Source organism: Agrilus planipennis, unplaced genomic scaffold (genome assembly GCF_000699045.2).
Source record: "Agrilus planipennis isolate EAB-ADULT unplaced genomic scaffold, Apla_2.0 scaffold369, whole genome shotgun sequence".
NCBI classification, from domain to species: domain Eukaryota; kingdom Metazoa; phylum Arthropoda; class Insecta; order Coleoptera; family Buprestidae; genus Agrilus; species Agrilus planipennis.
The window spans coordinates 7028-33277 of record NW_020439020.1 but is presented as its reverse complement, the minus strand read 5'-3'; the positions used below and the strand labels follow the sequence as shown (position 1 = coordinate 33277).

At 31.5% G+C, this 26250-nt stretch overlaps 7 protein-coding genes across 20 annotated transcripts; 4 read left to right on the top strand and 3 right to left on the bottom strand.

The window, feature by feature from the left end:
* Nucleotides 1–97: 97 nt before the first annotated feature.
* Nucleotides 98–4705, top strand: LOC108743237 (nardilysin-like). Its single transcript, XM_025976254.1, has 16 exons — nt 98–391; nt 446–683; nt 732–872; nt 923–1091; nt 1138–1343; nt 1403–1567; nt 1629–1750; nt 1862–1982; nt 2054–2272; nt 2325–2454; nt 2543–3322; nt 3381–3394; nt 3562–3705; nt 3766–4212; nt 4271–4334; nt 4401–4705. The coding sequence occupies exons 1-16, from the start codon at nt 144–146 to the stop codon at nt 4571–4573; spliced, it is 3381 nt and encodes a 1126-aa protein (XP_025832039.1). The 5' UTR covers nt 98–143; the 3' UTR covers nt 4574–4705.
* A 5-nt stretch (nt 4706–4710) lies between these two features.
* LOC108743238 lies at nt 4711–6431 on the bottom strand. Its single transcript, XM_018478715.2, has 4 exons — nt 5769–6431; nt 5509–5577; nt 5378–5439; nt 4711–4913 (listed from the first exon to the last, which is right to left on the bottom strand). The coding sequence occupies exons 1-4, from the start codon at nt 5973–5975 to the stop codon at nt 4745–4747; spliced, it is 507 nt and encodes a 168-aa protein (XP_018334217.1). The 5' UTR covers nt 5976–6431; the 3' UTR covers nt 4711–4744.
* Nucleotides 6432–6729: 298 nt separating this feature from the next.
* Nucleotides 6730–9399, top strand: LOC108743260 (pre-mRNA-splicing factor ISY1 homolog). The gene is made up of 6 exons (XM_025976266.1): nt 6730–6846; nt 6937–7307; nt 7362–7511; nt 8071–8183; nt 8339–8530; nt 9270–9399. The coding sequence occupies exons 1-5, from the start codon at nt 6821–6823 to the stop codon at nt 8483–8485; spliced, it is 807 nt and encodes a 268-aa protein (XP_025832051.1). The 5' UTR covers nt 6730–6820; the 3' UTR covers nt 8486–8530; nt 9270–9399.
* Nucleotides 8476–13658, bottom strand: LOC108743259 (importin-13). 5 transcript variants are annotated; one of them, XM_018478757.1, is made up of 17 exons: nt 13421–13658; nt 13322–13370; nt 13117–13271; nt 12888–13055; nt 12670–12822; nt 12498–12616; nt 12274–12411; nt 12006–12201; nt 11475–11687; nt 10643–11081; nt 10397–10578; nt 10144–10311; nt 9554–9871; nt 9203–9437; nt 8992–9144; nt 8759–8933; nt 8497–8578 (listed from the first exon to the last, which is right to left on the bottom strand). In XM_018478757.1, the coding sequence occupies exons 3-17, from the start codon at nt 13267–13269 to the stop codon at nt 8497–8499; spliced, it is 2892 nt and encodes a 963-aa protein (XP_018334259.1). In that variant the 5' UTR covers nt 13270–13271; nt 13322–13370; nt 13421–13658. The 5 variants fall into 5 exon arrangements, with proteins under 5 accessions (XP_018334255.1, XP_018334259.1, XP_018334258.1 ...); XM_018478756.1 differs by having other exon boundaries at nt 13322–13379; nt 13441–13658; XM_018478758.1 differs by having other exon boundaries at nt 13441–13658.
* A 473-nt stretch (nt 13659–14131) lies between these two features.
* Nucleotides 14132–17574, top strand: LOC108743261. 6 transcript variants are annotated; one of them, XM_018478759.2, is made up of 7 exons: nt 14132–14224; nt 14547–14622; nt 15453–15703; nt 15768–16244; nt 16316–16585; nt 16829–16993; nt 17074–17574. In XM_018478759.2, exons 1-7 carry the CDS (start codon nt 14204–14206, stop codon nt 17341–17343), a joined length of 1530 nt encoding a protein of 509 aa, XP_018334261.1. In that variant the 5' UTR covers nt 14132–14203; the 3' UTR covers nt 17344–17574. The 6 variants fall into 6 exon arrangements, with proteins under 6 accessions (XP_018334261.1, XP_025832050.1, XP_018334262.1 ...); XM_018478760.2 differs by having other exon boundaries at nt 14148–14243; XM_018478761.2 differs by lacking the exon at nt 14547–14622 and adding an exon at nt 14934–14967 and having other exon boundaries at nt 14155–14224.
* LOC108743262 (ran-binding protein 3) lies at nt 14916–20294 on the bottom strand. 2 transcript variants are annotated; one of them, XM_018478767.2, is made up of 7 exons: nt 20042–20147; nt 19922–19978; nt 19499–19867; nt 18850–19385; nt 18263–18355; nt 18042–18195; nt 14916–15108 (listed from the first exon to the last, which is right to left on the bottom strand). In XM_018478767.2, exons 2-7 carry the CDS (start codon nt 19953–19955, stop codon nt 15005–15007), a joined length of 1290 nt encoding a protein of 429 aa, XP_018334269.1. In that variant the 5' UTR covers nt 19956–19978; nt 20042–20147; the 3' UTR covers nt 14916–15004. The 2 variants fall into 2 exon arrangements, with proteins under 2 accessions (XP_018334269.1, XP_018334268.1); XM_018478766.2 differs by lacking the exons at nt 14916–15108; nt 20042–20147 and adding exons at nt 16705–16733; nt 20185–20294.
* Nucleotides 20295–20589: 295 nt separating this feature from the next.
* On the top strand, nt 20590–25759 carry LOC108743258 (DENN domain-containing protein 2D-like). 4 transcript variants are annotated; one of them, XM_018478749.1, is made up of 9 exons: nt 20590–20762; nt 20815–22483; nt 22881–22973; nt 23197–23691; nt 23796–24294; nt 24432–24660; nt 24728–24899; nt 24961–25188; nt 25250–25759. In XM_018478749.1, the coding sequence occupies exons 2-9, from the start codon at nt 21023–21025 to the stop codon at nt 25484–25486; spliced, it is 3414 nt and encodes a 1137-aa protein (XP_018334251.1). In that variant the 5' UTR covers nt 20590–20762; nt 20815–21022; the 3' UTR covers nt 25487–25759. The 4 variants fall into 4 exon arrangements, with proteins under 4 accessions (XP_018334251.1, XP_018334253.1, XP_018334252.1 ...); XM_018478751.1 differs by having other exon boundaries at nt 20594–20731; nt 22330–22483; XM_018478750.1 differs by having other exon boundaries at nt 20594–20762; nt 22330–22483.
* The last annotated feature ends 491 nt before the right edge of the window (nt 25760–26250 follow it).

Sequence of the window (26250 nt, the reverse complement as noted above, 5' to 3'; positions counted from 1 at the left end):
TGTGTGTTCTGTGCATAGATATAGAGTCTATAGTTCTGTTCTAACTATCTATGCTTCTAACTATGGTTTTTTAGTTTTCTTTAATCTATGGTACTAACCTATTATGTATGGTTCTAACCTTCAAAATTAAATGATGAAATTTGATGGTAATATTTTGCCTTCCTAAATTCAACAAATATTGTACTAGAACATGGTGGAATAATGGAAATAGTATTGTAAATATAAGGAAATGTTTTCATTTAGCAATAATGAATCAGAAACATCCAAGTTCGTCTGCATCTAAACCGTCCAAACCAGTCAGTTTTCGTAGGATAAAGATGCCAATTTCCAGTGAAGTTGTTAGAATTCTAGACTCCCCATTAAAAAGTGCTAGCGATAAGAAGACATACAGGTAATAAATACTAAAGTGATCACATTGAAAGCACTTAGAAGTTTTCACATTTAGAGTTATTCGTTTGTCAAATGGCTTAACAGCGTGTCTAATATCAGATTTGACGGAGGAAATTAATGATTTTCAAACAGATAGTGAAACAGAAACTGAAGAAGAAAATACTGAGGAGGAGGAAGATGAAGATTCCGATTTGGAAAACTTACTGGTTAGTGGGGAGGAAGATGAAGATGATCGAAATTATAGAAGTGGAAAGAAGCATGATAAAAAGAGAGGCCATGGAGAAGAAAAAATGGTAGCGAAATTTTCGAGATACCAATTTTTATTAAAATGTTTATTATAGGCTGCTGCAGCATTATGTGTCGGTGTAGGAAGCTTTAGCGATCCTAAAGAAATTCAAGGATTAGCTCACTTTGTAGAGCACATGGTATTTATGGGTAGTAAAAAATTTCCTCAAGAAAATGATTTTGATGCATTCATTAAGGTATAACATCAACACTAGTTTTATCACAAAATACATTTTCAAAATTTAAGAAACATGGAGGATCAGACAATGGTTCTACAGACTGCGAAACAACAACATTTTATTTTGAGTGTTTTGAAAAGCATTTGTTCAAAGCCCTAGATAAATTTGCTCAGTTTTTTATTGCTCCTTTAATGAAAAGGGAATCTATGACTCGAGAAAGAGAGGCTGTTGAATCAGGCAAGTAAAGGAACAATTGTTAACAATTATTTATACTGTATTTCAGAATTTCAGATGGCACTTCCTTCTGATGAGTTTCGAAAAGATCAGTTGTTAGCAAGTTTTGCCACAGTAGATTCTCCCATTAACTCTTTCTCCTGGGGAAATTTAATTACTCTCAAGGCAAATGTAGACGAAGATAAATTATATGATGCTTTACATGAGTTTAGACAAAGGCATTATTCAGCCCATAGAATGACTGTGGCTGTACAAGTAATAAAAATAATATTTGCATTTTATTGCTCTTTTCAATTTATTTCTATGCTTTGTAGGGCAAGATATCATTGGATGTGCTTCAAGATAATGTAATTAGTTGTTTTTCATCAGTTCCCAATAATGAACTACCTTCTTTTGACTTTAAAAAGTTTAGGCACTGCTTTGAAACTGATAAATTCAATAAGTTTTATTTTGTGAAGCCAATGAAAGACATTTGTAATGTATGCCAATTGTAATTATTAATTAAGTGATCATGTATGAAGTTGACAATTTTTTCATTAGTTAGAAGTGACATGGGCTCTTCCTTCTTTACTAGATCAATACCGTTGTAAACCCCACCACTACATTTCATGGTTACTTGGTCATGAAGGCAAAGGTAGTCTTTTGTCATACCTAAGAAAAAAGTAAGTGTGCTTTATTAATGTAAATTTTGTCCATTTTAAACTTGCATTTCAACAAATATTTAAGCAAATACACTAAAATTTTTAGTATAATTATTTACATCTCAATTTAAGGGTTTTAGCCTTATCAGTTTATGCTGGTAATGGTGAGTCTGGTTGTGAACACAATTCAATGTTTACTCTGTTTACAATAACAGTTGTTCTGACAAAACAAGGATGTGAAAAAGCACATCAAGTAAGTGAATCGGTGTAGGATTAATGATTATTGAATAATCATCGGTAGTGTAGTGAGGATTTTGATTAAAGGTTATCGAGGCGATTTTTTCTTATATAAGTTTGTTGAAAAGAGAGGGGCCTCAAAAGTGGATATTTAAGGAAATACAGAGAATCGAATCAACTTCGTTTCAGTTAAGCGAAGAAGAATCTGCGGTTGATAATGTTGAGGAAATATCAGAATGCATGCAGTTTTATCCTCCTAAAGATTACTTAACCGGATCCGACCTCTATTTTGAATATAATCCAGAAGTAAGAACACATACATAAATTGTGCTGTCGAAATTTTTGAACTATATTTTAGGCCATTATGATGATATTAAATCAAATGAGTCCTAATAAAATGAATATTATGCTTTTCTCTCACAATCTTCCTTCCGATAAAACGTTTGATAAAAAAGAGAAATGGTTTGGTACTGAATATACAGACAAAGGTAGGTACAGCACTCTCCCTACCTGCAAATATTGTATATATACATTGTATGTGAGTATATAATTTAATACAGTATTGTCATTTTGCAGAAATATCATCGGAAATGATAAAAAAATTGGAAGACATAAAACCTTATCCTGAATTTCATTTGCCTGAAAAAAATAAATTTTTAACAGAAAACTTCTCACTTTTGCCGAAAGCGGAAAACCATCCCAAATATCCACAAAAAATAATTCAGAATTCTGTGTTAGAGTTGTGGTACCGTAGAGATCAAAAATTCGGACTTCCTTTGGCGTATTATTATTTTTATTTGATAACTCCATTAGCCATGGATAACGCTCAAAATTCCTGCTTATTAGATATGTATGTTGATTTTTTGGTGATCGAATTAGCCGAAGAATGCTATCCCGCAACTCTTGCCGAACTATCGTACTCTTTTGAACCATTTGAAAAGGGAATAATAATGAAAGTGACTGGCTACGATGAAAAGTTGCCAGTATTAATCGACATTATTGGAAATTATATTAGGAACTTGCCCAATACAATTACTGAAGAAATGTTTGTGGCGGTAAAAGATAAGGAGATGAAAAAATACTACAATCAGTTCATAAAGCCATCCAAGTTAGCAAAAGATTTACGTTTATCCATCTTGCAAAACAAATATTTCTCCCTCCTCGAAAAACATGATGCTGTCGTGAATATTACGACTGATATGGTTACAGATTTTGCAAGAAAACTATTCAAAAAAATGTATATTCAGTGCTTAGTTCAGGGCAATGTAAGTGAGAATGTGGTTACCGATGTAGTGATGAATTTTATTAAAACTGTCGAATGTGGTCCACTTGATTCTAACACCGAACTTGCGGTAAGTTATTAAAAAACAAAAAGGAAAGGAAATTAAAGGTTAATGGTTATAAGTTTATTTAGGAAAAGTAGAGGCCGTCAGTTCTTGGTGAGACATTTTGAAATAAGTTATAAGTTATTATATAAGTATTGAAAAATATTGCTGGTGTAATTTGTAACAAATTAGTATGTATAATTGTAAAAGATATCAAATTTTAATTTGTACGTACTTGTAGATTATCTCTGAACGGTATCTTCATTTCAGGTAGAAGTCACTCAAATACCTTTGGGTGAACATTGTTGTAGAGTGTTATCGTTTAACAAGAACGATGCGAATTCTATAATAACGAATTATTATCAACTAGGTTTACTCACCATAAAAAATTGTGTAACGATGGAATTTATAATGGTAAATATTTTAATTTTTAAAAAATGCTTATAATTTTAAAATATATTTCTTTATTTTAAGCACATGATTGAGGAACCATTGTTCGATATACTTAGAACAAAGGAACAATTAGGCTACAATGTTTATTGTACAGTTCGTGACACCTGTGGAATACTCGGCTATTCGATAACAGTTAATGCTCAAGTCAATAAATATTCAACGGAGCATGTGGACCAAAGAATTGAACATTTTATTAAGCACGTTCACAAACTTCTAAAGACTTTGAGCAATAAAAAAATGTTTGAAATAAAAAAGGACTTGATTAAAATAAAAAATTGCGTCGATATTGACTTGGAAGACGAAGTAGAAAGAAACTGGGCAGAGATTGTCACAAGCGAGTACATTTTTGATCGGGTTCAAAAAGAAATAAATGAAATACAAAACCTCAAGGTATCAGAAATACGAAAATTTTGGGACAACATAAATCAGTATGGAAATCATGTTAATTACAGGAAAATTAGTATGCAGGTACGTGAAAATTAATTTGCATTTTTGCATTGTCGGTATCTGTCTTATTGAATTTTAGATTGTGGGTCAAACAAATGTTGAGAATTCCGATGAAAATACATTTGAGGAAGGCATTGTTCAAGGTAACGTTGGATAATAACTAATTACATGTGTTTTATTAATTTTATAAATTAATTACTATGTTTAAGTGGATGCGAAAAATGCTTCCCAAAAGTATTCGTTGCGTTATCTCGGAACGTTAGAGGATTGTAGAAAGGAGAAAAAGAACGAGAGCTATTTTATAAAAAATATTCCAAGTTTTAAGAAAAAACTACATTTATATCCTACTCGATCAAAGGCGAAGCTATTAAATAAAATATAAATGTGCTGTTTCGCTGTTTGGCTTTTGGTTCGCCACACTATTACAATTTTATCTGTAACTTTTTACTACGTATTAATAGTAAATTATTATTCACATTAGCTTTTGAACCTGAATAAAAAACTTATTTTTGTAGGTATTTATTGAAAAACTGAACCGGTACATAAATTATATTTAGGAACTTATTTTATTATTATTATTATTATTAATAAACGAACTCGAAGTAGGATGACTAGCAAACGACGTTGTATGTAAAATTAAATTTCTGCGTGCCTGTTGAAACTGATTAAGATCATTTAATAATGCAGCACACTCTTCTTTTTCCATAGTCTGAAGTTGTTCTCTGTTGATGATGCAAAAAAATTAATTGACAGTGTGTTAAGTTCTACTTAATTACTTAAGCGAAGTTGTTAAGTAAGGAAGGGAACGGAGCAGACTCAAACAGAATTAATTAAACTTCTACCGGATGTTTCTTTTTGAATACGTGGTTATTAATTTCAGACATATCCGATGCTCGTACCGGTTTCTAGTTCCAGCACTATACAGGTTATTATATTATCATCAGAAAGAGCGCAAAATTCTAAAAAAAAAGTTTCAAAGCATTTTTACACATGCGCTGATTGGCAACTTGCAGTGGTGTGTGTTGGCTGATTTGTTGTTTTGATCAAACTTTGAAGCTTAATAATTGTTTTTTAGAATTTTGCGGTCTTTCCAATAATATATAGCGAATGTGATGATTTTTTAACACCCATTATATGTACTTATTGCGTAATTTTTTATTTACATGATTGATATTAAATTACGTACGGACTTAGGGAAGGAGAAAAAGGCGTCGACGTTCGGTTAGGGCAATTCCCACAAACAGAGGACTGAAACAACAAAAAAAAACCATTTTATGCTTACTAGTGATAAAAATCTATTAATTTTTAAATCCTTACGGGTCTTAAGTTTCCAGGTTTTGCCGAGTTAGGGCGATTATTTTGATCGTATGATAAAGGAAGAGACACCTGAGAATTTAAATGGAATAATTACTTCAACTCATACATTTTTTCGTATAAATGGAAAGAGCATAATTTTAGGTATACTTAAGTTGATAAATATTTGTGCTTTACGGTTCATTTCTAACTCACAAATCTTGCCTTATTGACTTTATTAAGTAACGAATGCATTTATTGCTTTCACATACATACGTACATACCTGAGATGAGCACGCTGAAGAAATTCTATCGTTACCCTCTTCCGAGTGTGGATCGTTTGGATGGAAATTTTTTTTTCTAGCTATTACAACTGGTTCGTCTTTTAAGCATAGTGGAATTTCTAAAATAGTCACTTCTTCAGGATCAACAAGACCTTTGGGAATGATCACTCTCTGAGGACGAAATTTCTTTTTCGAGATTAAAGGCATTGTCTTAGCTGGTAAGTATCGCAATACATTAAATTTGGAATATCATAATGGGAAAATAATTGTCTAGTTAATGACACTAATAAATATTTCTTAATTGTCAAGTAGGTATTGTCGAAATTTGTTAGTTTTGAGTTTGTAAAGGTTTGCAATGTTTAATCGTTTAATGCATATTTTCCATTTGTTATTAATTTTCTTTATTAAGAAGTTTATAAAGTTTGAAATAGTTATGTATTCGTGTGATAAACCGGTTAAATGAGAAACTGAACTTTCGAAGGTAATCACAGAGCTAGTGGGTCATAGATGAGTCGCTTGGCGTGGTACTAAATCTTGTGACATCTAACGATGAGAGGACAAAGTAAAAGTAAAAGACTTATCTATGAGTATACTTTCTATGGAATATGCTCAATGCATAATTGAATACAGTACGTGTACTCCATCGACGTTTACTAATGGACATGCCTTAGCGGTCAGAATTGTGGTACAACAAAAGAAAAAGATGGAACGAAGTTTCGGACAATATCCATCTCTCTCAGTATAGTGCGTAAACGTGTTATGAAAGAGATAGCACCAGTCCGAAACCATACGCCATCTCCCTCACTTTTCCAGGAAAGAAATTATTACGACATACGGCAAGACACGTCCATTAATGTATGTTTATGGTATACTCATAATCTATGGTGTATCCTGGACTATCTAAATCTATGCTGGAAGTAGTATTCTATGGCTTAAATAATATCTGCGATACTGTCTATGAACGAAACTTAACGATCTATGCTTAACGATACTTAACCTTAAAGTTTGTCCTAAAAATATCAGTAATAGTCAAAATAAATTGCTATATTATTATGGCACGGAATGCAGAAAAAGCGATGCAAGTACTGTTAATAAAACGTTATTCGTATACTATTTTTATTTAATGTGTACTACGTATACTTATGTTTTTACGATTAATCAATTTTAGGACAACATTAGCACGTTGGCGTGCCGCACAATTAGGCGAAAATGAAAAACACAAAGTGAAGAGGAGACCTTATCTTGCATCAGAATGCAAAAGTTTATATGCATGTGAAAAATGGAGAATGCAAGTGATAAGAGAAATAGCGAAGAAAGTGGCTCAGATTCAAAATGCAGGTTTGGGTGAATTTCGAATAAGAGACCTCAATGACGAAATTAACAAACTGTTGCGAGAAAAGCGTCATTGGGAAGCTCAAATAAAGGAACTTGGAGGTCCTGATTATGCTGAAATTGGGCCAAAAATGCTAGATCATGAAGGAAAAGAAGTTCCAGGAAACAGAGGTTATAAGTACTTTGGGGCTGCAAAAGATTTACCGGGTATAAGACATGAAATTAATTTTGAAGAGGCAAATTGTTTAACAGTTGTTTTAGGTGTACGTGAACTTTTTGAACAAGAACCACCTCTGCCTCCTAGAAAAACAAGAGCTGAACTTATGAAAGATATAGATGCAGACTATTATGGCTACAGAGACGACGATGATGGTATTTTAGTGCCCCTGGAGTTTTTTACTGAAAAAGCATGTAAAGTATTTATTTTCACTAGATACATTACATACACAACAGTTAAACAATTATTTCCAAATTGGGTTTTGTTTTAACTTAAAATACAATATATTCATATAAATTTTGTAATTCGTTAAATTTTATGCTATTAGCTCGTTCTTAATTATATGTTGTTATGCATCTTAACACATTAAACTGCACAATGTTTAAGAGCCCTACTACAATTGCTTTTATACATTGATATTCTTGTCTTTTTTAATTATATATATTTATAATTCTTGTATTGAGCTTACAGCTTGTTCAAGTTCAAATAAATAGTTTGTAGCAATATATAGTAATAAGCAGTTAATTAGGAAACAACAGCAAACTCTTGGACAGTAAATTTAATTTTATTTTTAAGGTGAGCAGTTTTTAGCTAATAGCTGTAGGTACAGAATCATTTTGGTACCGGTTGTCATAAGATGACAGAAAGTTTTTTCCTACAAAAAAAAACATGGTCATCCTATAAAACCAACTTTTTATTTCTAATGCCGTGTTTTTGTATTGCTCCTTTACTTTTATATTATTTTATTTATAGCAATTACAAAGGCAGTAGAAGAATGGAAGAAAAAACGAGAACAAACGAATTCAGATGATTCCCAACAAGAAAAAAACATTTATATTGTGGAGGAGGAGGAGGAAGATAATGAGGTTTTTATAAAATACTTTTTTAATATACCAAGGCGTTAATGTTAATATATAAAAAAACGATTTTTTATTTTTATTTTATTTAGGAATTCCTGCAAATAACTAAACGACAAATTTAAACATATTTACAGCTGATTTTAATGATTTTTATTTACTAGTTTACTACTGGCCAAGATCACAAAATAGAGATTACGGGAATCCAACAAAGGTTTGTTGCCCACGTTCCAGTTCCAAGTCAGCAGGATGTAGAGCAAGCCTTATTAAAAAAACGAAAACGAGAGCTTCTCGACAAATATACCAAATAAGGAACTTCACTTTATTCTACTTGTACGATTCCCCGACATATCAGGGTAAATTCCATTACACAATCTGCTAAGCGCCTTTTGTTTGCCTTCTCTCTAAATTAAAAAAAAAATGTAGTTCAAAACGACTTTTGAACGTATTCAATTGTTTGAAGAAATAAAACACAAGTTTCAAAAAATGTTTCACAAAATGAGGAGTGTCATAAAGTGTTTTTAGACTTGTTTTATTTTATCAAACTTTCTATATATGATCGAGTTACAAAGAAAATAACTTACTTTAGTACCATCTTAATAAAATGTTCTTTGTGTTGATTAGTAAGCCTAGGCGAAGGAAAATCCTTTTGAGACAAAAGCTGGTGCAACCATCGCGAGAAATTATCACAGTACTTTTTATTTAACGTTAAAAGGATTTCACTTAATATTTCCACTGAAGATCTTGGTCCGCTGCCACCTTCAAGTTTGATTATTATCAAAGAATAATTTGTATTTTTTCCTCTTACACAACCTACCTAAATTTAAAAATATTCTAGTCAACAAAAATTCGCCGCTTTGTAAAACAGCGTCTGCATGGCCATTTTCTCTGCTTTGTGAAATAAAATTTACCAAGAAAGATGTGCTCACTTTCAGCGTTTGTGTTTCAGGTACACTCAAACAAATAATAGCTTAAAATAAAAGCGAAATGTGTAATTATCACATTTGCAATAAATATTCAATTTTTACCATATTGAAACAAAACTGAACAATCGATAGATTCATTGGCAGTTATCAGAGTAGGTTCTTTTTTCAGGATTTGGGTCAACATCGCAAAGAAACCATCCGTGACATCCGATTTCTCCGATAATCTGTTATTGGAACTCAACTGGGAGTACATTTGTAGTGTTGTATTTACTATTTCACTTAATAAACGCTTCATCGAGTTCCTGTATTCTTCATCCTTTGCAAACATCACTAATATCTGCGGAAAACAACGGTATATAACAAAGCGGAACAATATGTGCATTTACAAATGAGAATAAAAAAATGGACATAAACAGGCAAGATAAATATGCACAAGTAAAATAGAAAAATTACCGTTTTTGCCAGGTTAAGTAGACTCGTTTGTGGATGTTGAATGTAAGCAGCGTTTATTAAATTTAAAATATCAGGTACAATCGGTTTGCAGTCGTCCATTAGGGTGACAATTGTGTGCTTTAGCAGACTACTAAGCACTTCCATTACATCAGAATCCTTGCAATATCGAGCTGCTACCTCCATGTACAACGGTAGCGTTTGTTTCACTATAGTAAGAATTGGTTGTTCCTGATAAGATTCGGCTTTTATATGTAGGGTGCAAAAGAGAGATGAGATTATCTTTAGCTTGGAAATAATCGAGCAAGTCACGCTGGTATCCTGTCAACAAATACTGTCTTAATTTGGATATAACAACACCGAACTAAAGATACATAAGTATTGTACCCCTCATTAAGAATTGATGTGAAAAATACACGTACACGTATGTGCATGGGTTCAAAGAGATAGTTTGAAAACCATAATTATTTAAATACCCAAACAGACACTGTACACATTTTGTTCTAATTTTAATAACTTTTACTTGTTACTTTTACTTTCATCAACTAATGTGTCGTATAAAGTACGAAAATTTAAAAATAAAGTAACTATACTATCTGGTCTGTTTTAAGAAGCATATCTATTTCTTGAAATGACGGAGATAGCATGGGATTCAGGTATTCCATTAGTTTTGGCACAGGAAGCAGGCTCATAATTTTTCCAATACTGTACATTATCCTCACTTGCTCTGACAATTTTAGCTGACCACCTTGCAAAACAACCTACACATAAATACATGCACACAATAAAATTTTGTTTACCATAAGTAAAGTCCATAAGTATAACAAAAAAATAAACTCAGTTCACCTGACATGTTTGCAATATTTGTTCAGCATAAGGACAGAGAAATTTTTGACAATTCTGTGTAACGTCTTTTAAAGCCATAGTTGCATTTGCGGCAACTTCTGATTCATTTAAACCCATTAGAATTAATGGAATTATGTTACTAATAAGTTCCGGCCTTTCCGAAATCCATTCAGAATAAGCTCCTACAATAATAGTTGTTTGTAATTTTAAAAATATTATAAAATAACATTTTAAATAAGGACAAACCGATAGTTTCGAGAGCCATTGCATACACTTTACTGTTAAGCATATGGTACGGAATAGATTTTAGGGTGGTTATGAGCTTGGGGAGGTATAAGTTTTCATATTCTACACATTCGGCTATCGCAGAAAATGCATGTATACAACTTTCTACCGGAGTCCAGTCCTTCTCACTGCTAATCGAACAAATCGCTTCGTTTAAATGAAAAGTTAAAATATCCAGCATTTCTACATTCAATATATTGTAACAGTACATTAAAGTGTCAGTTATATCCTGTCGATAGCATCTGAAAACCTCCTGGTCATCCAGAGACCAGCCCGACTCTTCCCATGATCCCGGATACTGCGATTTTCTTAATAAAATCACTACCAATTGTCTATAGTAAGGTTTTATCATAAAAAGAAGTTCTGTACGTTCTGCTGTATCTAGAGAAAGTACATCGTCCTAAAAATTATTAATTTTTTACATATATATTGGTAATATTTACATATGATATACGCGTATAAACAAGTAACTTGCCGATAATATGCCGATTATCTATGCTTGAAGAGACATGTTAAAAGGCAAACAGAATTAATTCAGAAAATAATCTTAACTGAAAATCCGCTTTTGCTTTTCAATATTTGTTTATTAGAGTTTCACTCTGGAACTGTTTAAGCTTCAAGTGTAAATAGTTGAAAAAATTGTTGAATGAAACTCTAATAAACTGAAACATTAAAAAGCAAAATAGTTTTATTTCTTTAATATTCCAAATTTTTCATGTTGAACCAACTAGGATAACAGTGGAAATTATGATAATTTTAGTCTCAAATCATATTAATTTTTGTAAATATTTACCTGCAAGGTGAACCAAAATCCAAAAGTAAGAGTACTACTAGATTCATCTACAGGGTACATTCCAGGTAGATCGGAGCATTTTAAAATGCAATCAAGCAATGTAATCGACAGTTCTCGTCCATTAGCATTTGTTATTTTCAAGTCCTCTATAAACTGTTTCGAATGTGTATCTGCCAATGTCACTATCAACCCGTAAATTCCAGCTACTATATCCTTAAATTTAATACAAATGTAAAAATGCTAAATATTATATATAAAAGAAATTATGAGTGCTGTCAGCACAGGACAAAGTAGTATTACGTAGTTAGTATCAGCAATTTTTTATGATGAAGTGTACGATGTGCTGCATACCTATTTGCAAACAATTCCTTTAAATTTAATTTTTCAAACAATTTTTAACACAAAGAAAGTGATTAAACAAATTGTTCACAAAAGTGAATTTCGATAACTTGAAGAAATGGTGCTAACAGTTTCGAGCTCACAGTGACTGATAGGGGGATAGACCTAGTTTATATTGAAAAAAGTTACTACCTTATTTGAATTTGGACTGTGTCGTTCTTTTTCTAAAATCTTGTTAAAATTCTGAAGAAAATTTGTAGCATGTCTGCTAACATACGATTTGTATTTGTAGGTTTGAGGATGCAGTATAATAGATGAAAGTGCTTCTAAAGTGACTTCTATTAAATCCATTTCTTCAGAGGCCATTCCATCGCTATCTTCACTACACCTTATGAAATGAAATATTGAGGTACCTAATTATTTACATTATTAAAATAAATTAAAATCTAAAATGATTTACCAGTAAATAAAACAAGTCAAATCTACCAGTAATTCCATGAGATGTGTGCAATCTTCTATAGTAACACCACCTAACTGAACCCAAGCAGAAGCACATCTTGCTGAATTCAAGTACGTCATTAAATTGGCCATATGAAACCTAACGAACCAATTATTAGAATATTATAAATAAGAAATAGGATAATGTTTGTATTTATAATAATTTATAATAGTTTCAAAACTAACCCTGCCCCTGCTAAGGGTGATAAACACATTTCAACAACTCTTAATATGTCCCTTGAAACTGTCTGAAGAACTGTTCGCACCCTGTTTCTTTGACTAGTTGCTAATGTCATACTTTGAAACTACCAAAAATGTTACTTAATATTTCAGTTATAATAACAGAAAGAAGATGTACCTCTTCAGGTATTACGGTCAATATTTCTAATAATATCCATATAACTCTTTCAGGCTCAATATTCGGAAAGAAATTTGGTTGAAAACTAGACACCAATTCTTCAAAAGCATTGGGCCAATGAGTAGGAATTGTATGAATGATGTATGCTGATAACTAAAGAAATTGTTATATTTTGACCTAAGTTAAATATTATATACCATTATGTAACAAGCACTTACGGTTATACATAAACGATTTAAAACTATTTTAGGTCCATTTGCAAACTGAACAATAGATTCTAAAATTCTTTTCCTGAGACTAATATATTGGTCTTCTGGAATTTCATACCAATATCTTAAAAGTTTGGTATGTAAAGTTGTTGCTGCAAAAAACTGAACTTCTGAACTCTAAAATAAAAAGGAAAAATAAGAAGCAAAAACATGCATAAAACAAAGCACATAAGCATACTCTTTTTGAACTTAATAAATTCCACACAAATTGCCATGCCTGTGGTGAGTTTTGGGCTGCCGTTAACCACTGATGGGCCTCTGCTTGTTGTCTAGTTTCTGACTGATAAAAAAGACTTACTGCCCTTTCTATATTTTCAGGGGTTAACTCCATGTCTATAAATTCAAGTGCGAATTTCGTAAGGAACAGGGTAAATGTCACTTACCTCATAAATTTGTATTTTACTAATTAAATCCACATTGTATCCAATGTTCCTATAAAAACTTGTGATCATATCATCAAATCATATAACCATTATACCCACACATATTGTAATAGAATCACCTTTCTTGATTTTAAATAAAATTCGAAGTAACTTAAAGGCATCCTGACAATACTTCTTTCATAAACACGAATACGATACCAAATACATTTTTTATTAATGAACGGATTTGAGGCTAATATATTTTATTATGTACTACTTTATTGTATGAAAATTACGATTTTTTAAGTTCACATTACCCTAGATTTTATGGTGATTTATAAATTGCTATGGGTTGTATGACGTGTGAATGACATAATCATAGACAAGGGACATAATGCTTTGACCATTGAACCCCCCCTTCAATGGCTTTGACGGTTGCTTTATCTATGGAATTGACACATGATAAAAACGTGCATATTATTATTAATCAATTATTGTCATCTATGGGAATCTCACAATTTGTAATAGACATACGATAGACATATATTAATAAACGTCGATGATTATAACACTACGAGTTTCTGGGTATACAACACAATATGTTGATACGTATGAAGAGTTACATAACTATTCAATTTTTTTTAATGAAATGAAACTAACAAAGAATTACTATGCTTTTAATATGCTGCTTAACTAAATAAGAGGATCGTTTTTAAGGATGCAGTTAAATTAATATTAAAGACGTTATTTTTTTAATGGATTTTTTTAAACGTATATAGGAATTTTTGTACGTAATACCGTAAACAATCTTTTTATAGATCAAATTTATTTTTGGCATTTGTCCAAAAATTAGAGAAAACCTTATGTAAGATCATAAAAATTTTGTTTTCCTAGTTATTAAAAATGCAGAAAGGAAGTTGGAAGGTTGGTGAAAATGACGAAGGTATCACATGTATCATTTAACCCATTAATTAATTATTTTTACATTTGTTAACACATGGAGATTAATTGTGTAACTATTTTTAACTTTGTGTATTTAGCGAGATGCCGATTTGATTTACTAGTGTGTTCTTTGTTGAAAAACTTAAATTCAGTTTACAATATTTCTCTATTATGATTTATGAAATTAAGTCAAAATAGCAAAACTGCGTTTCATTTTATTATAGGAAAAAAAAGAACTCTTAATTAGTAAATTTGTTTTCTTAACGGCATTTCACACAGACAGCTTTTTATTACAATTATGTAGGTGGGCGACCGAAAGCATCATTTTTCTACTACATTGTGGGCAGAATTGTATAAGTCTCGCGAAGCAGGAGATAAAGGTATAAACTAAAATATTTTAATGAAGATTTAATTACTTGCCAATTTGTTTTACCATCAATATTGTCTTTTTTTACGTTTTATTTTAGCTTAATATATAATAACAACTTATATAAATGTATCCTCTATTCTCATCTAGAATATCTTTTGTTCTACAAAAAGCATCCGTCGTTATTATAATTTTGCTAAATTATTCATTCAAATTACTTTACACTTTAATACAAAAATTTAGTATCATCCGTCGTTCTCACTCATTCTAATACATAATCGAAATCGTTCGTGAATGTTATTAATTATGACCTAACTTTTCTAGTTGCCAACACAATTTTTTCGTCTTTATACTCAAGGTACGTTTTTATAGACCAAATTATTTTTAACATGAGGTTACACGATTGTCGTCTTTCTTGCATTTTCGTATACCAGTTTTAACAAAGACAATTTATTTTTTAGAGCAAAAATCCAGAACATCCACTGAAACAGACGTGAACCTAAAAAAGACCTAATATATTTTGGGACTTGGGTCTTATTAAAAGCCTTTTGAAACGGCTAATTATTATATAAGTATTATAGGAAATTTATGTGAAATTAGCTGTTCAACTACATTCGCATAAATAAATTAATTAGTAGATAAAACATTCCATCAATCGATTCATTTAGTGTTATCCCACATCATTATTAAAGGAAAAAAACGACATTGTTCTTCGTCGATCAACATGCATATTTTTTTTAATTTTTTTGACTTTTTATCTTTCTCTTGTAATAATTCTGCTTTATTATAACGATTTGCGCATTTATAGACATATGTTGGAGAATTAAAAGGTAATTGTTTCAGCTGTCTACATCGACATTGATGATGAAGAAAAAGTAGACGATTATAATAAAATATATTCAAGATGGTCCGAGTTACCGGATTTGGTTTTGGAAAGAATATTTTCTTATTTAACGATGCGGCAAAAATATTACGCCAGTTTGGTGTGTAAAAATTGGCATAGAGCGTTCTATCTTCAGTACGTGTGGTCACATTTTATTCTGGCCGATTCCACACTTACTCGAGGAAGGTTTAATTACTATTCGGGATGGCAGGTAAAACAAATCCATAGTTTAATTTATCATAATAGGATCAAAATAATCTAAGCCCTTATTTCAGTATGTCCTAGATCATCTTCGCACCCAGTTATGTCTCACATGCGTCGGAAAAAGCTTTAGACATCTAACGTTCGAACCGATGCTCAACTTTTACAACTTGTATGAGTTTATGAATATGGTCTCGTGGTACATAGAACAAGCTTACCACAAACAAGAAGAAGATATGGGTATTGGCTGCAATATCAGAAGTTTAAAATTTACATTTCCATGCGATATGTCCAGTCGAGAGGAAACAGAGAGAATACGGTTGTTTGGAACTGGTGGTAAACTTTTAGCGGCGTTGAAACGTCTAATGGGTAATTTAAAGAAATTGGTAAGGTTGGAATTAATCGACTTAATGTTGCATCCAGAAGAAGCGCAACACTTACTGGACGAAGTGTGCGATTCGGTCGGTTTTACTCTCAAATATTTGTCACTCATTAACACCACAAGGGTCCCTTGTCAAATATTACATGTTGGTGTGTTACTAAATTTACAGGTGATAATAATATGTGAAGAAATAACTAATAAAATTAATTATGTTTATATTATAAGTGATTCGTTTATTAGGTTCTAAAAATAAGTCCACAAAATTTGGGTGAAGACATGGTCGAGTTGATAGGCTACACAAATTTAAGACACTTGCATATATTACAAAATCAGTATACTCCCAGTGACTCACCTGTAATTGGTGTGTCACCGAAAATTTGGAAAGTGTGTAGGAAGAACAACTCAAAATTGTGTGTTCATTTAGAAGTAATAAGTAATAAGAAGAAGTGTCCGGTGTGGCAAGAAGGCGCTCCTGTTCGATCTGTTTTGTTTGATTCGCCCCAAACAGGAGTAAGTAAAATTGGCAATCAAAGACACACATTTAGTACTTCGTACCATTTTTTAAGGCGATCATACTGAATGATAAAGTAGAACGTAATAGTAGTTTTTCCTTGTTAAAAGTCACTCTCATTCTCTTGAAATTTTCAAACGATCAGGGCTGTTAGCGATAAGATAATGTATTAATAGGTATAACTAATTGTGTGAACACAAGTAATAGTTTTTATTCGAAAACTATACAGTAGTCGATTTTAGTTACATAGCGATGTTGTAATGAATGCGATTGAGTTTTATAAAAAGGATTTAAGAGTATTTGGACACAAAAATGTGCCGCGTTTTTATCAACCCAAATCATTTCACGAACGTATTGACGGATTATTACTATTATTATGTGGAGAATGTCTTCATTTACAAACGTTGGTAAGTATACATTTATTATGTGCTGTGCTTTTTTCTTAATGGCCATATATACATATTCATGTAAAACGTACCCTTTTTAGGTGGTTACGGAAAGAATATCTACGTGTACGATACTATTAATCGCACAAACTACAAAAAATATTCACAATTTGTTCATTAGAAGAAATGCGGTGATAAAGAGATGTGACTGGCCTAAAAATTCAGAATGGTCCGACGATTTTTACGAATGGCTTAAGATTAACAGTAGAAATTACGAATTGGTTGAAAAGGAAGTCTCTCGGATTATAGGAAATAAGTGGAGAATGTTGAGCGATAAAGAATTTAAAGTTTTAAATATCAATTTACATTAAAATTGAACTACATCGTATTAAACGTTTAGTGGTAACTGTGGTCAATCATATTAATTTAATTTTCATCTCCGTTATTATTTAAAAATAACCAAGATTTAATTTCTTGGGAATGGAATTTTGCTTTTTTATCCTTTTTTATTTTTTATCAGAATGTGTCTGTACATGGTTTATCTTGTAATAAGTTTGCTGTTCTGATGAATTATTATGAAATACAATAATGATACTTCACAACAACTACATTTTCAATAGATATTACCCATAGGACCAGAAAACATATCGTGAATAACCGAACAGTATTTTAGAAGAAAAAAAAAATTAATATATAATTAATTATGTACTTTTGAATCATATAAAATCACAACAGAAATTCGTCTTACAGAATTTAATCTTAGCAGCTAATGCATTATAGTAACAGCATTTGTTGTAGTACATGTTAGTGAACTGAAATTTTCAATCAGAATGACTGAAAAAATTTTTTTTAAACCCCACCCTAGGTTGTTATAATTAACCACAAAATAAAATAAATTATTCTTTTTAAAATTTGAAAAAAGTAAAAATTTCATTTATTACGCACGATGGGATTGTACAATCAAACTGTACAAAAATTACGATTTTATGCAGTGAATGCAGGTGACTTTTAAAGATAGATATTTATTAATCCAATTTACTAAAAAAAATAACAAATACAAATCAATTACCTCCGGAATCAACTGCAATCTTTTTGGGATTTGACTCTAAACTGGAGCATTCTTGAGATGACGTCTTTTGTTCGTCGTTATGTTGGTTGTCGTTTTCCCTTTTTATTCTTAATTCTAAGTGTCTATAAAGCTGTCTTATATCTTCCTGATTGCCCTAAAATTTACTCATCAGAAGAAAACAAACAAGAAAAAAAAAACATTTTAACAGTAGTGTTACTAACCATAACAAGAAAAACACGAATATTTCCGTTGTCAAATGCAGTTAAACGTATACTTTTCTCACTAGCTTGCTGTATATTCATATCTGACCATATCTGAAACAGTTAGATATAAACTTATAAACTTATACTAAATTAATAGGTAGGTAAAGAGAGATGCTCAATCTCAAAACTAGGTATAAATCTAATTATTAAACTAATAAAGAATTGAAAATCTGCGGATAACGAAATGTGGTGTAGGCTAATAGAGGTTTGAAGATTTATTTTTAAGTACATTCTCAAATTGGAAGAAATTAAATGATAAAAAGAATCTCTGTAAAAGTACAATTGAGCAACCAACAGGATCTGTCTAGAATAGATTTGTGGTTGAGATATAAATGTTTCGGTGTCATAACATGTTAGGCACTCTCTATGAGTGATATAAAATTCAATCCTATTAGTTAGGTCAATCACAGAAAATCTGTTGTTTATGATTTTATATAGAAATGATATATCGTCGATATCTCTAAATGACCTATTTATTGATAAATAGAAATACTTACAACTTATTGAGGACGATTAACAAACAAAAATTATCTTTAAATTGTTACCTTTGTATTAAGTACAACCCGGAGGCTTCCACTTGTTCTGAATACCAGACGACTTTTTATTTCTTTCCCACTTTCCTGATCGTTTAGTCTTAAAGTTCCACGGCCTCGCTCTTGCCAACTACCGCCTGTGCTTTTATCATATGCAAAAAGTTTGCAACTTATTTGTACAACGTTTGTTTCACCTTCTTCACCAGTTTTTACTTCTACTTCTTCATATTTACGTTTTATAGCCCTTGCTTCTTCATATTCACGAGCAGATTCGCTAAGAGATTTAGTTTGTTTCCTATCTGGATTGTTTCCTTTATTTTCATGTGTTGTTAAATTTCCTTTTAGTGCATATGTGAACAACATATCGGAAATACCATTACTGGTACTGCTTTCACTAGATGAAGGCTCTGGTTCAATATCCTTGTCATCAGTAACAACTCTATCTTTGATATTTTGGCCAAAAACAAAATTGTTTGTTCCTGTTAATCCTGTTTGAGAATTTGAAGTTGTAGAACTAACAACCGAAGTATCATTTTCACATTCTGAAACTGGAATAAGACTATGGCTATGTCATTACCTAGTATTAAGCCAAACAGTTATAAAAAACTTTGTAACAATTCAATTGTGCACATATATTACTGTTATTTACAAACATACCCACCTTGTAACTGTTTATTTTTATTTCTTTGTAATGGAATAAATTTAGCAGCACTGCCATTAATTACTTTATCATTTTCTCCTTCTTCATTTCTTCCAGAACTCTTATTACATGTATCATCTTCAGTCGGCACTTTAGCAAATGGATTCAATTTACTCGGATTTAAAGCAAAAGCTGATTTATTTAACAAATTATTACCACTGCCACTGGCCATAAAAGAAGGTTTTAATACTGATCCTGGATTTGGTAAGAAATTATTTGTTACAGCAGCAAGTTTTGATCCAGCTAGTATTGGTTTCGAAAACGGCGCGCATACTTGTGATGAACTTATTTCAAATACCTTTTCTTCTATCTTCTTGTTTTCATTGCTCCCTTGAATAATAAATTACCAATTTACATTAGAAAATAAGCCATGTTGTAATTTACCTTCGTCAATATCAGATGATTTATCAATTTTCATGGTTTTAGAAGAATTAGTACTACCTAAAAAGAATTGGATAAACATAAAAATAATATAGGAAGAAATGGTAATCATAGTCTACATACGCAAAAATGGTATGATAGCAATATCAAACGTATTATTAATGCATATAAAAACTACCAGGAGCAATATAAAGTTTCAGAGTAAACGTTGAAAGTTATTATTATTAATGACTTATTCAATGTAAATTATAAAAACAAAAACATACCCAGCTGTGAATCCGCCATATTTACGTAGTTTATATGTTTGACTCGGTTTATCACAGCACAGTGTTTATAGATGTTTAACATAGATATGGGGTCTAATCTTTTTCCCTTTGAAATTAGTAGAGAGCAACAATAAAAAAAAATTATAACATATGAACTTCGTCATTCTATTACATTTGAAATAAAAAATAATGTTTGTATGAAGTTACTTTTCGTACCTAAGTATTAATAAATAACTAAATAATAATTTTTCTTATAGAATAACGTACCCGTTATATAGTCACTACATTTCCGACGATCTATAGCATATGTACTGCAGCCTTATCTATGATCCGCTGTATATCTCTTATTTATGGTATGTGAGGTGACAGTTTGTCTGTGGGTGACAGTTTATTATGACAGCTTCCAAATTAAATGTCAATATGATGTCAACCAACCAAGTAATTTTAGTTGTAAACTTGCATCGGTGTAAACGTAATAAAATATTTAAATTTTTTTAATTAAATAATTAGTAATTAGTGTTTTTCCTATAACATTCGGTCAAGTCAAGTAAGCGATTCAGTTTTAACTTTGTAATAACGTAAGTTTTTACTTTAGCTAACAGTCAAAGTTCTAAAGTTAATTTCTTGCAGATTAAACTAACAATTTGGCTTTCTGCTTTGCAGCACTTTTCTATCTTCAACAGCTGAAAAAGTTTTTTATTGGGCTATCTATTTAGTTTTTAATAACATAAAAAAAATACATTTACCATGTTTTCATCAAAAAGTAATTCTCGTTACCATTTGCAATTTCAATTTACATTATATATATAACTTAAAAAATGGTTAAAAATTAAACGTAATGTATAAACCTCCAGAAAACTTTAATAGAGTAAAGGCAATTAAGGATAAATTTGAGGATGATTGTAGACAATGTAAGACAGCTACCAGTAGGACTGTAAAAGATAGCAACATTACTGTTCCACACAAATTTGTTAAGGAAAATTTATCTAAAAGTGAATTGGCTCAACATCCACTTTTTAATTTGTCAAGACAGCTTAGTGATCCTGGAAAAAAAAATGTGAAACGCAGCCCAGCTTTTAGACTGGATAGTCAACCTACAGATGAAAAAGATGCCAGATTAATAAAGAATAGATCACGATATCTAGATAAGAAAAATAGCTTGATAGAAATACAACTAAAAGAATCTTGTAATGAGAAGCTGATCAGTAGTAAACAATCCTTTGAAAATTATTCTTTTCAAAATACAGCATTAACTGCTGATGTTAAGAAGAGCTTCAGTAGAGAAGAAGTTATTGATAAATGCTCTGGTGAATTAAACTTGCTACCTTCTTCATTAAACAGAACACAAGAGTTTCTTGGTGATAATGAAAGTAAAATTGGAAGCAAACATTTGAGCAAGTTACAAGCTTTATATACAGAACCAATAAGAAAACACCTAAGGTCTAACAAGTGTGGGATACATTTTAATACCAATAATGACGCAAGTATTTGGGAAAATAATTTACATAGCGTTAATTTATTGCACAGAGAAGAACAGAATTGTGAAGAAAATAAAAATACAGAAAATATAATTAATAATAAAAACAGTGGTTATGATAAGGAAAATGGTAGAATTATTAAAGACACATTAACTGATACATTAAAGAGTGCTTTAAACAGGCCATTACCGTCTGGTCCAGCTCCTAGAAAACCCCCAAGAACTTTTATTCATTTACCAAATAAGGATTGTGATTTGCAAAATAATTTAGAAGGGAATGGTTTTGTTTTGAACAGATATAAAACTTTTAACAAAAGGTTAAATTTGGATTTACAAAAGCAAAATGTTGACTTTCCTCCACTCAGCCAACAAAATCGTACTGATCCAATATACATGCTTGAAAAATTAGAAAAAGCTTTAAAAAGTAATATCTGTATAAAAAGACATATAGAACAGTGTCAAGCAGCAGAGCTCAATTTTGATAAATTTCATAATATGCATAATGCAGTGGATGCCCAAGCTGCTTTATTTAAAAATAACAATGATAACTTAAAAACTAATCTATTGAATAGTCCCACCTGTAAACAGAAATTTAATTTTAACTGCTTGAACTCTTTTGGATGTACAAGTGTTGAGTACAAGACAATTAAAGAAAGTTCTTTTATTAGCTATGAAAATGAAGAACCTTTGTATGCTGAACCCTTTGAATTTCGAAGATGTACCAGTGATGGAAAAATAAAAAAAATTAAAAAAGAGGAGCTGCAGAGAAAAATGTTACAAGCAAAAAGTTTAGTCAATGTCAGGGATAGTGTACATTATGCAGTAAGTGTTTGTTAGGGCCTTAAGATATGCATTTTTCATTTCTTATTTATTGTGTGATAGTCAAATGTTTGAGTTGAGTAGTTGTTACACTTATAAGCAAATTATGTTTTTTTTCTTAGAATATTAGTTCTTCCCCTCTATCAGTCACCGTGAGCTCGAAACTGTTAGCAGCATTGTTTCGAGTGGTCGAAATTCACTTTTGTGAACAATTTGTTTTATCACTTTCTTGTGTTAAAAATTGTTTGAAAAATTAAATTTAAAGGAATTGTGTGTAAATAGGTATGCAACACATAGTACACTTCAGCATAGGAAATTGCTAATATATAAAACACTCCTGATAATTTAAGTAAATAGTTTGTTTCGTGTTACTAAATACTTTTTTTGTATTATACCTCAGAGCTGCCCTATACCTGATAAAAGTCAAAATAAGTTCAATAGTAAAGATGTGTCTATGAAACTAGCCCAATTAGATCTCTGCACCAATAAGGAGGTAAGTGATTTGGTATTTTCTTTTGTTATTTGAACAGTAGGTAAATATGAACAATAAACATAAAAGTCTTTCCATCGGGAATTAATTATAATTTGTATGTTACAATGTGAATGATTGTCAAAAGCATACTATATTTGAAATTTTAACGTGACAGATGCTCTTCTTTTGTTGTTTGACGTGTTAGGATTATTATTTATGTTACTTTACCTAGTTAATTTTGTAGGGAAATGCTGGCACATTCGATGCAACACATGTTTCATCATCTTCTTGTACGTCAGACATGGAGTCAACGATTTCTTCACTATCTGAGGAAAATGGAACTTTATACGAATTGAGAAAAGTCAAAGATATTATTAGCGTGTTCGAAACTTCTCCCAAATATGTTTCGAAAGGAATAAAAATCACCAGTAAAAGTAAAAAGAAAATTACTGACTCGAATATTAACTCGCACAAAATGAAACATCCCCCAGAAGTATTGGAAAAGAAGTTGAAGAATGACCAGAATCATAAGAACCCGTCATCACATTCGTCTAGAAACAAACGGGAAAGTGTTGCACAAATTACTAAAAAATTTGAAATATACGTCAAACGAGTCCGAAGTAAAGTGTACGCAAAGTCCTCGATTCAAAAAGACAAGTTTAAACATCTTTTTGATTGCTTTCTTCTTATTGGACTTAACGGAAAGATACCCTACATAAAATGTAAATATCCTGATAACGTAAGTAAAAGAAAAAACTTTTTACTTTCTACCAATGTTCCTATTGTATACCTTGAATTTTTTTCTGATACACTGCGATTTATATTATTATTTGTTTGTATTAGATTGAAATGCCACATAAAATTGAAGAATTGTGTTTCCCTGACGCCCAGTTCGAATCGATGGACTTAAGTGAAGCGGCGCAGTGTTATTCGTTGGTGATAACTAATGCAAGTGGGGAACGAACTTACGGTTATTGTCGAAGAGTTTTGCCCGAAGGTTCCAACACGTGTTTGCCTTTGGTCTATTGCATTGTCAGTCCTCATTGTGCGCCCGGTTTTTATAAGAAAATTTTACAGGAGCTCGAATCTCGGCACGGTTTCTCAGAAAAATTTAAAAGTAACTTGTTGAACGAATTGTACAACAGCCGGTTTCCGAAACCAGGCGAAACGATCAAAGTTAGTATACAAAGGACGGTTACGTGTAGTGAAACAGGTAAAAAGAATGCGGATGTGAATCATCCATTAGATTTAAGTTTTTGTACGGCAGTTGATCGTTTAGGAGAATATGCCACAATAACAAAAATTATCAGTGAAAATGGAAAGAAAATGTCGAATAAAATAGGTGAGTGTAAAGTACAATATCCCCTCTAAACTGAAAATCTGGTTACAAATTTAATACAATTAATTTTTTTTATTTATTTATTAAAAAAAGGTATTTCATGTTATATTGACAAAATATTTTTCAATGTTTTCTTTAAGAGAGTAACGCAGGAGATCTCCAAAAGTCGTGCAGTTCTCCAAATTTGATATTCGAGGAGTCTACCGACTGTTTTCCGTTTGAATTGGTTTTGTTTAGGCATTCAGACACTCGTCATGAAGACAACAATTTGCAGATGCTGTGCAACTCCCTTTCAATGGGGATTTTACATCAAGTTTTCAGTTCGTTGTTGTTGGAAAGGAAAGTCGTTATTGTTAGTAAAGTTTTAAGGTAACTGATGCACATACATAAATAATAAATAATTGTGGTACGTTTGCTAATATGAATTATTTTTCAGTAAAATTTCGGCTTGTGTAGAGGCTTTGCAGATAGCTTTATATCCTTTCGAATGGCCTCATACTTTGATTCCTGTACTGCCTCAGTGTCTTTGGGAAATTTTAGAAGCCCCAACGCCACTGCTTTGTGGCGTATTATCGAAACAAGTTGTAAATTTATATAAAATTGAAAACGTACGGTTGTCAGACAAGGTCTGTTTAAAAATGTAAGCAACTATTGCCTTTGTTCTTTTAGGGGATGGTCGTTGATTTAGACGAAGGTTCGGTATTACTGAAAGTCGGAGACGAAGACAAAATTTTAAGATGGACGTTGTTTGAAATTTGGAAAGATGGTCTTTCTTTGGCTAAAAGTGTACCATCTCACCAAAGCGCCCACAATGTACTTTTAAGTGATGCATTCTTGCGCGTTTTCATTAAAAGTTGCGGACACTACAAGCAACACATCGTCGACGGAGAATTTAAGGTACAAAAGATATTTTATTTGTAGTCTTGTTTATTTATTGCACTGCACATATTTGTTGCAGAAAACGTGTTTTATCGAAAGCGGTAAGATCAGAGGCAGAGGAGTCCGTAGCTTTTTAACGTGGTTCTCTGAAACAACCATGTTTTGCACGTTTATCGAAACTGTTCTGAAAAATCAAAACAGCTTTCACATATTCGACCAAAGAATCGAGATTTATTCATCTGAGGCAACTGGAGGAATTTTAAAGAAAATGAAGGAGAATTCGAAAGAAAAGAGCTCGTTCTTTAGATTTACTTAATATTTGGCATCATACAAGCCGTTTTGATATTGTCTATCGTCTATTTGATCAGCATGTCACGTTGATATACGAAGGAGAAAAGAAATACGATCAATTTAGCGCAATAAGTAAATGATCGATATGAATATCTAATTATATCATACTGTAATTTACCGGTTTTAAAACTGGCGATGAACCAGCGATATATCTTAGATCTGATCGTGAGATATTAAATACGATATAAAATGAAAAAATCACTCACAAACTTTACTTCGACTTGTGCTCTGTAAGTAAGACAGTAAAAAAGTTGTTTTTTTTTTTTGTTGCCATAATTTAAAAATAGAAATCGTTCCAGTCCTCAGCCTTCCTCTTTCTACATACATTTCAACAGTTGTACTTATTTTGCCTTTCTCTGTCTCTCATTTTAGCTTTCATGTATTAATACTACACGCAGATTTATTTTCTTAGTTATATTTTATATTATCGCTTCGTTTAACATTGACAATCGGACTTTAATAAAAAATTTTCTACAGTAAACAAGTTTTTTTGAAATGGATTGGTTGTTCGGCGCTTGATGAAACGTTTTAACTATTATATATATAATTAGTGAGGTAAATATGTTCCATGAAATGACAGTGTTTTTATTTAATTAATTATTAATTCTACTGTCGCAAGGTTTAAAATTCAAAACTCTGACATTTATATGACGACTGTGTGGTATGACGTAAAACAGAAACAAGTGAACATCTCGCCACTCACAAATGCATTAAATGTTGTCAACTGAC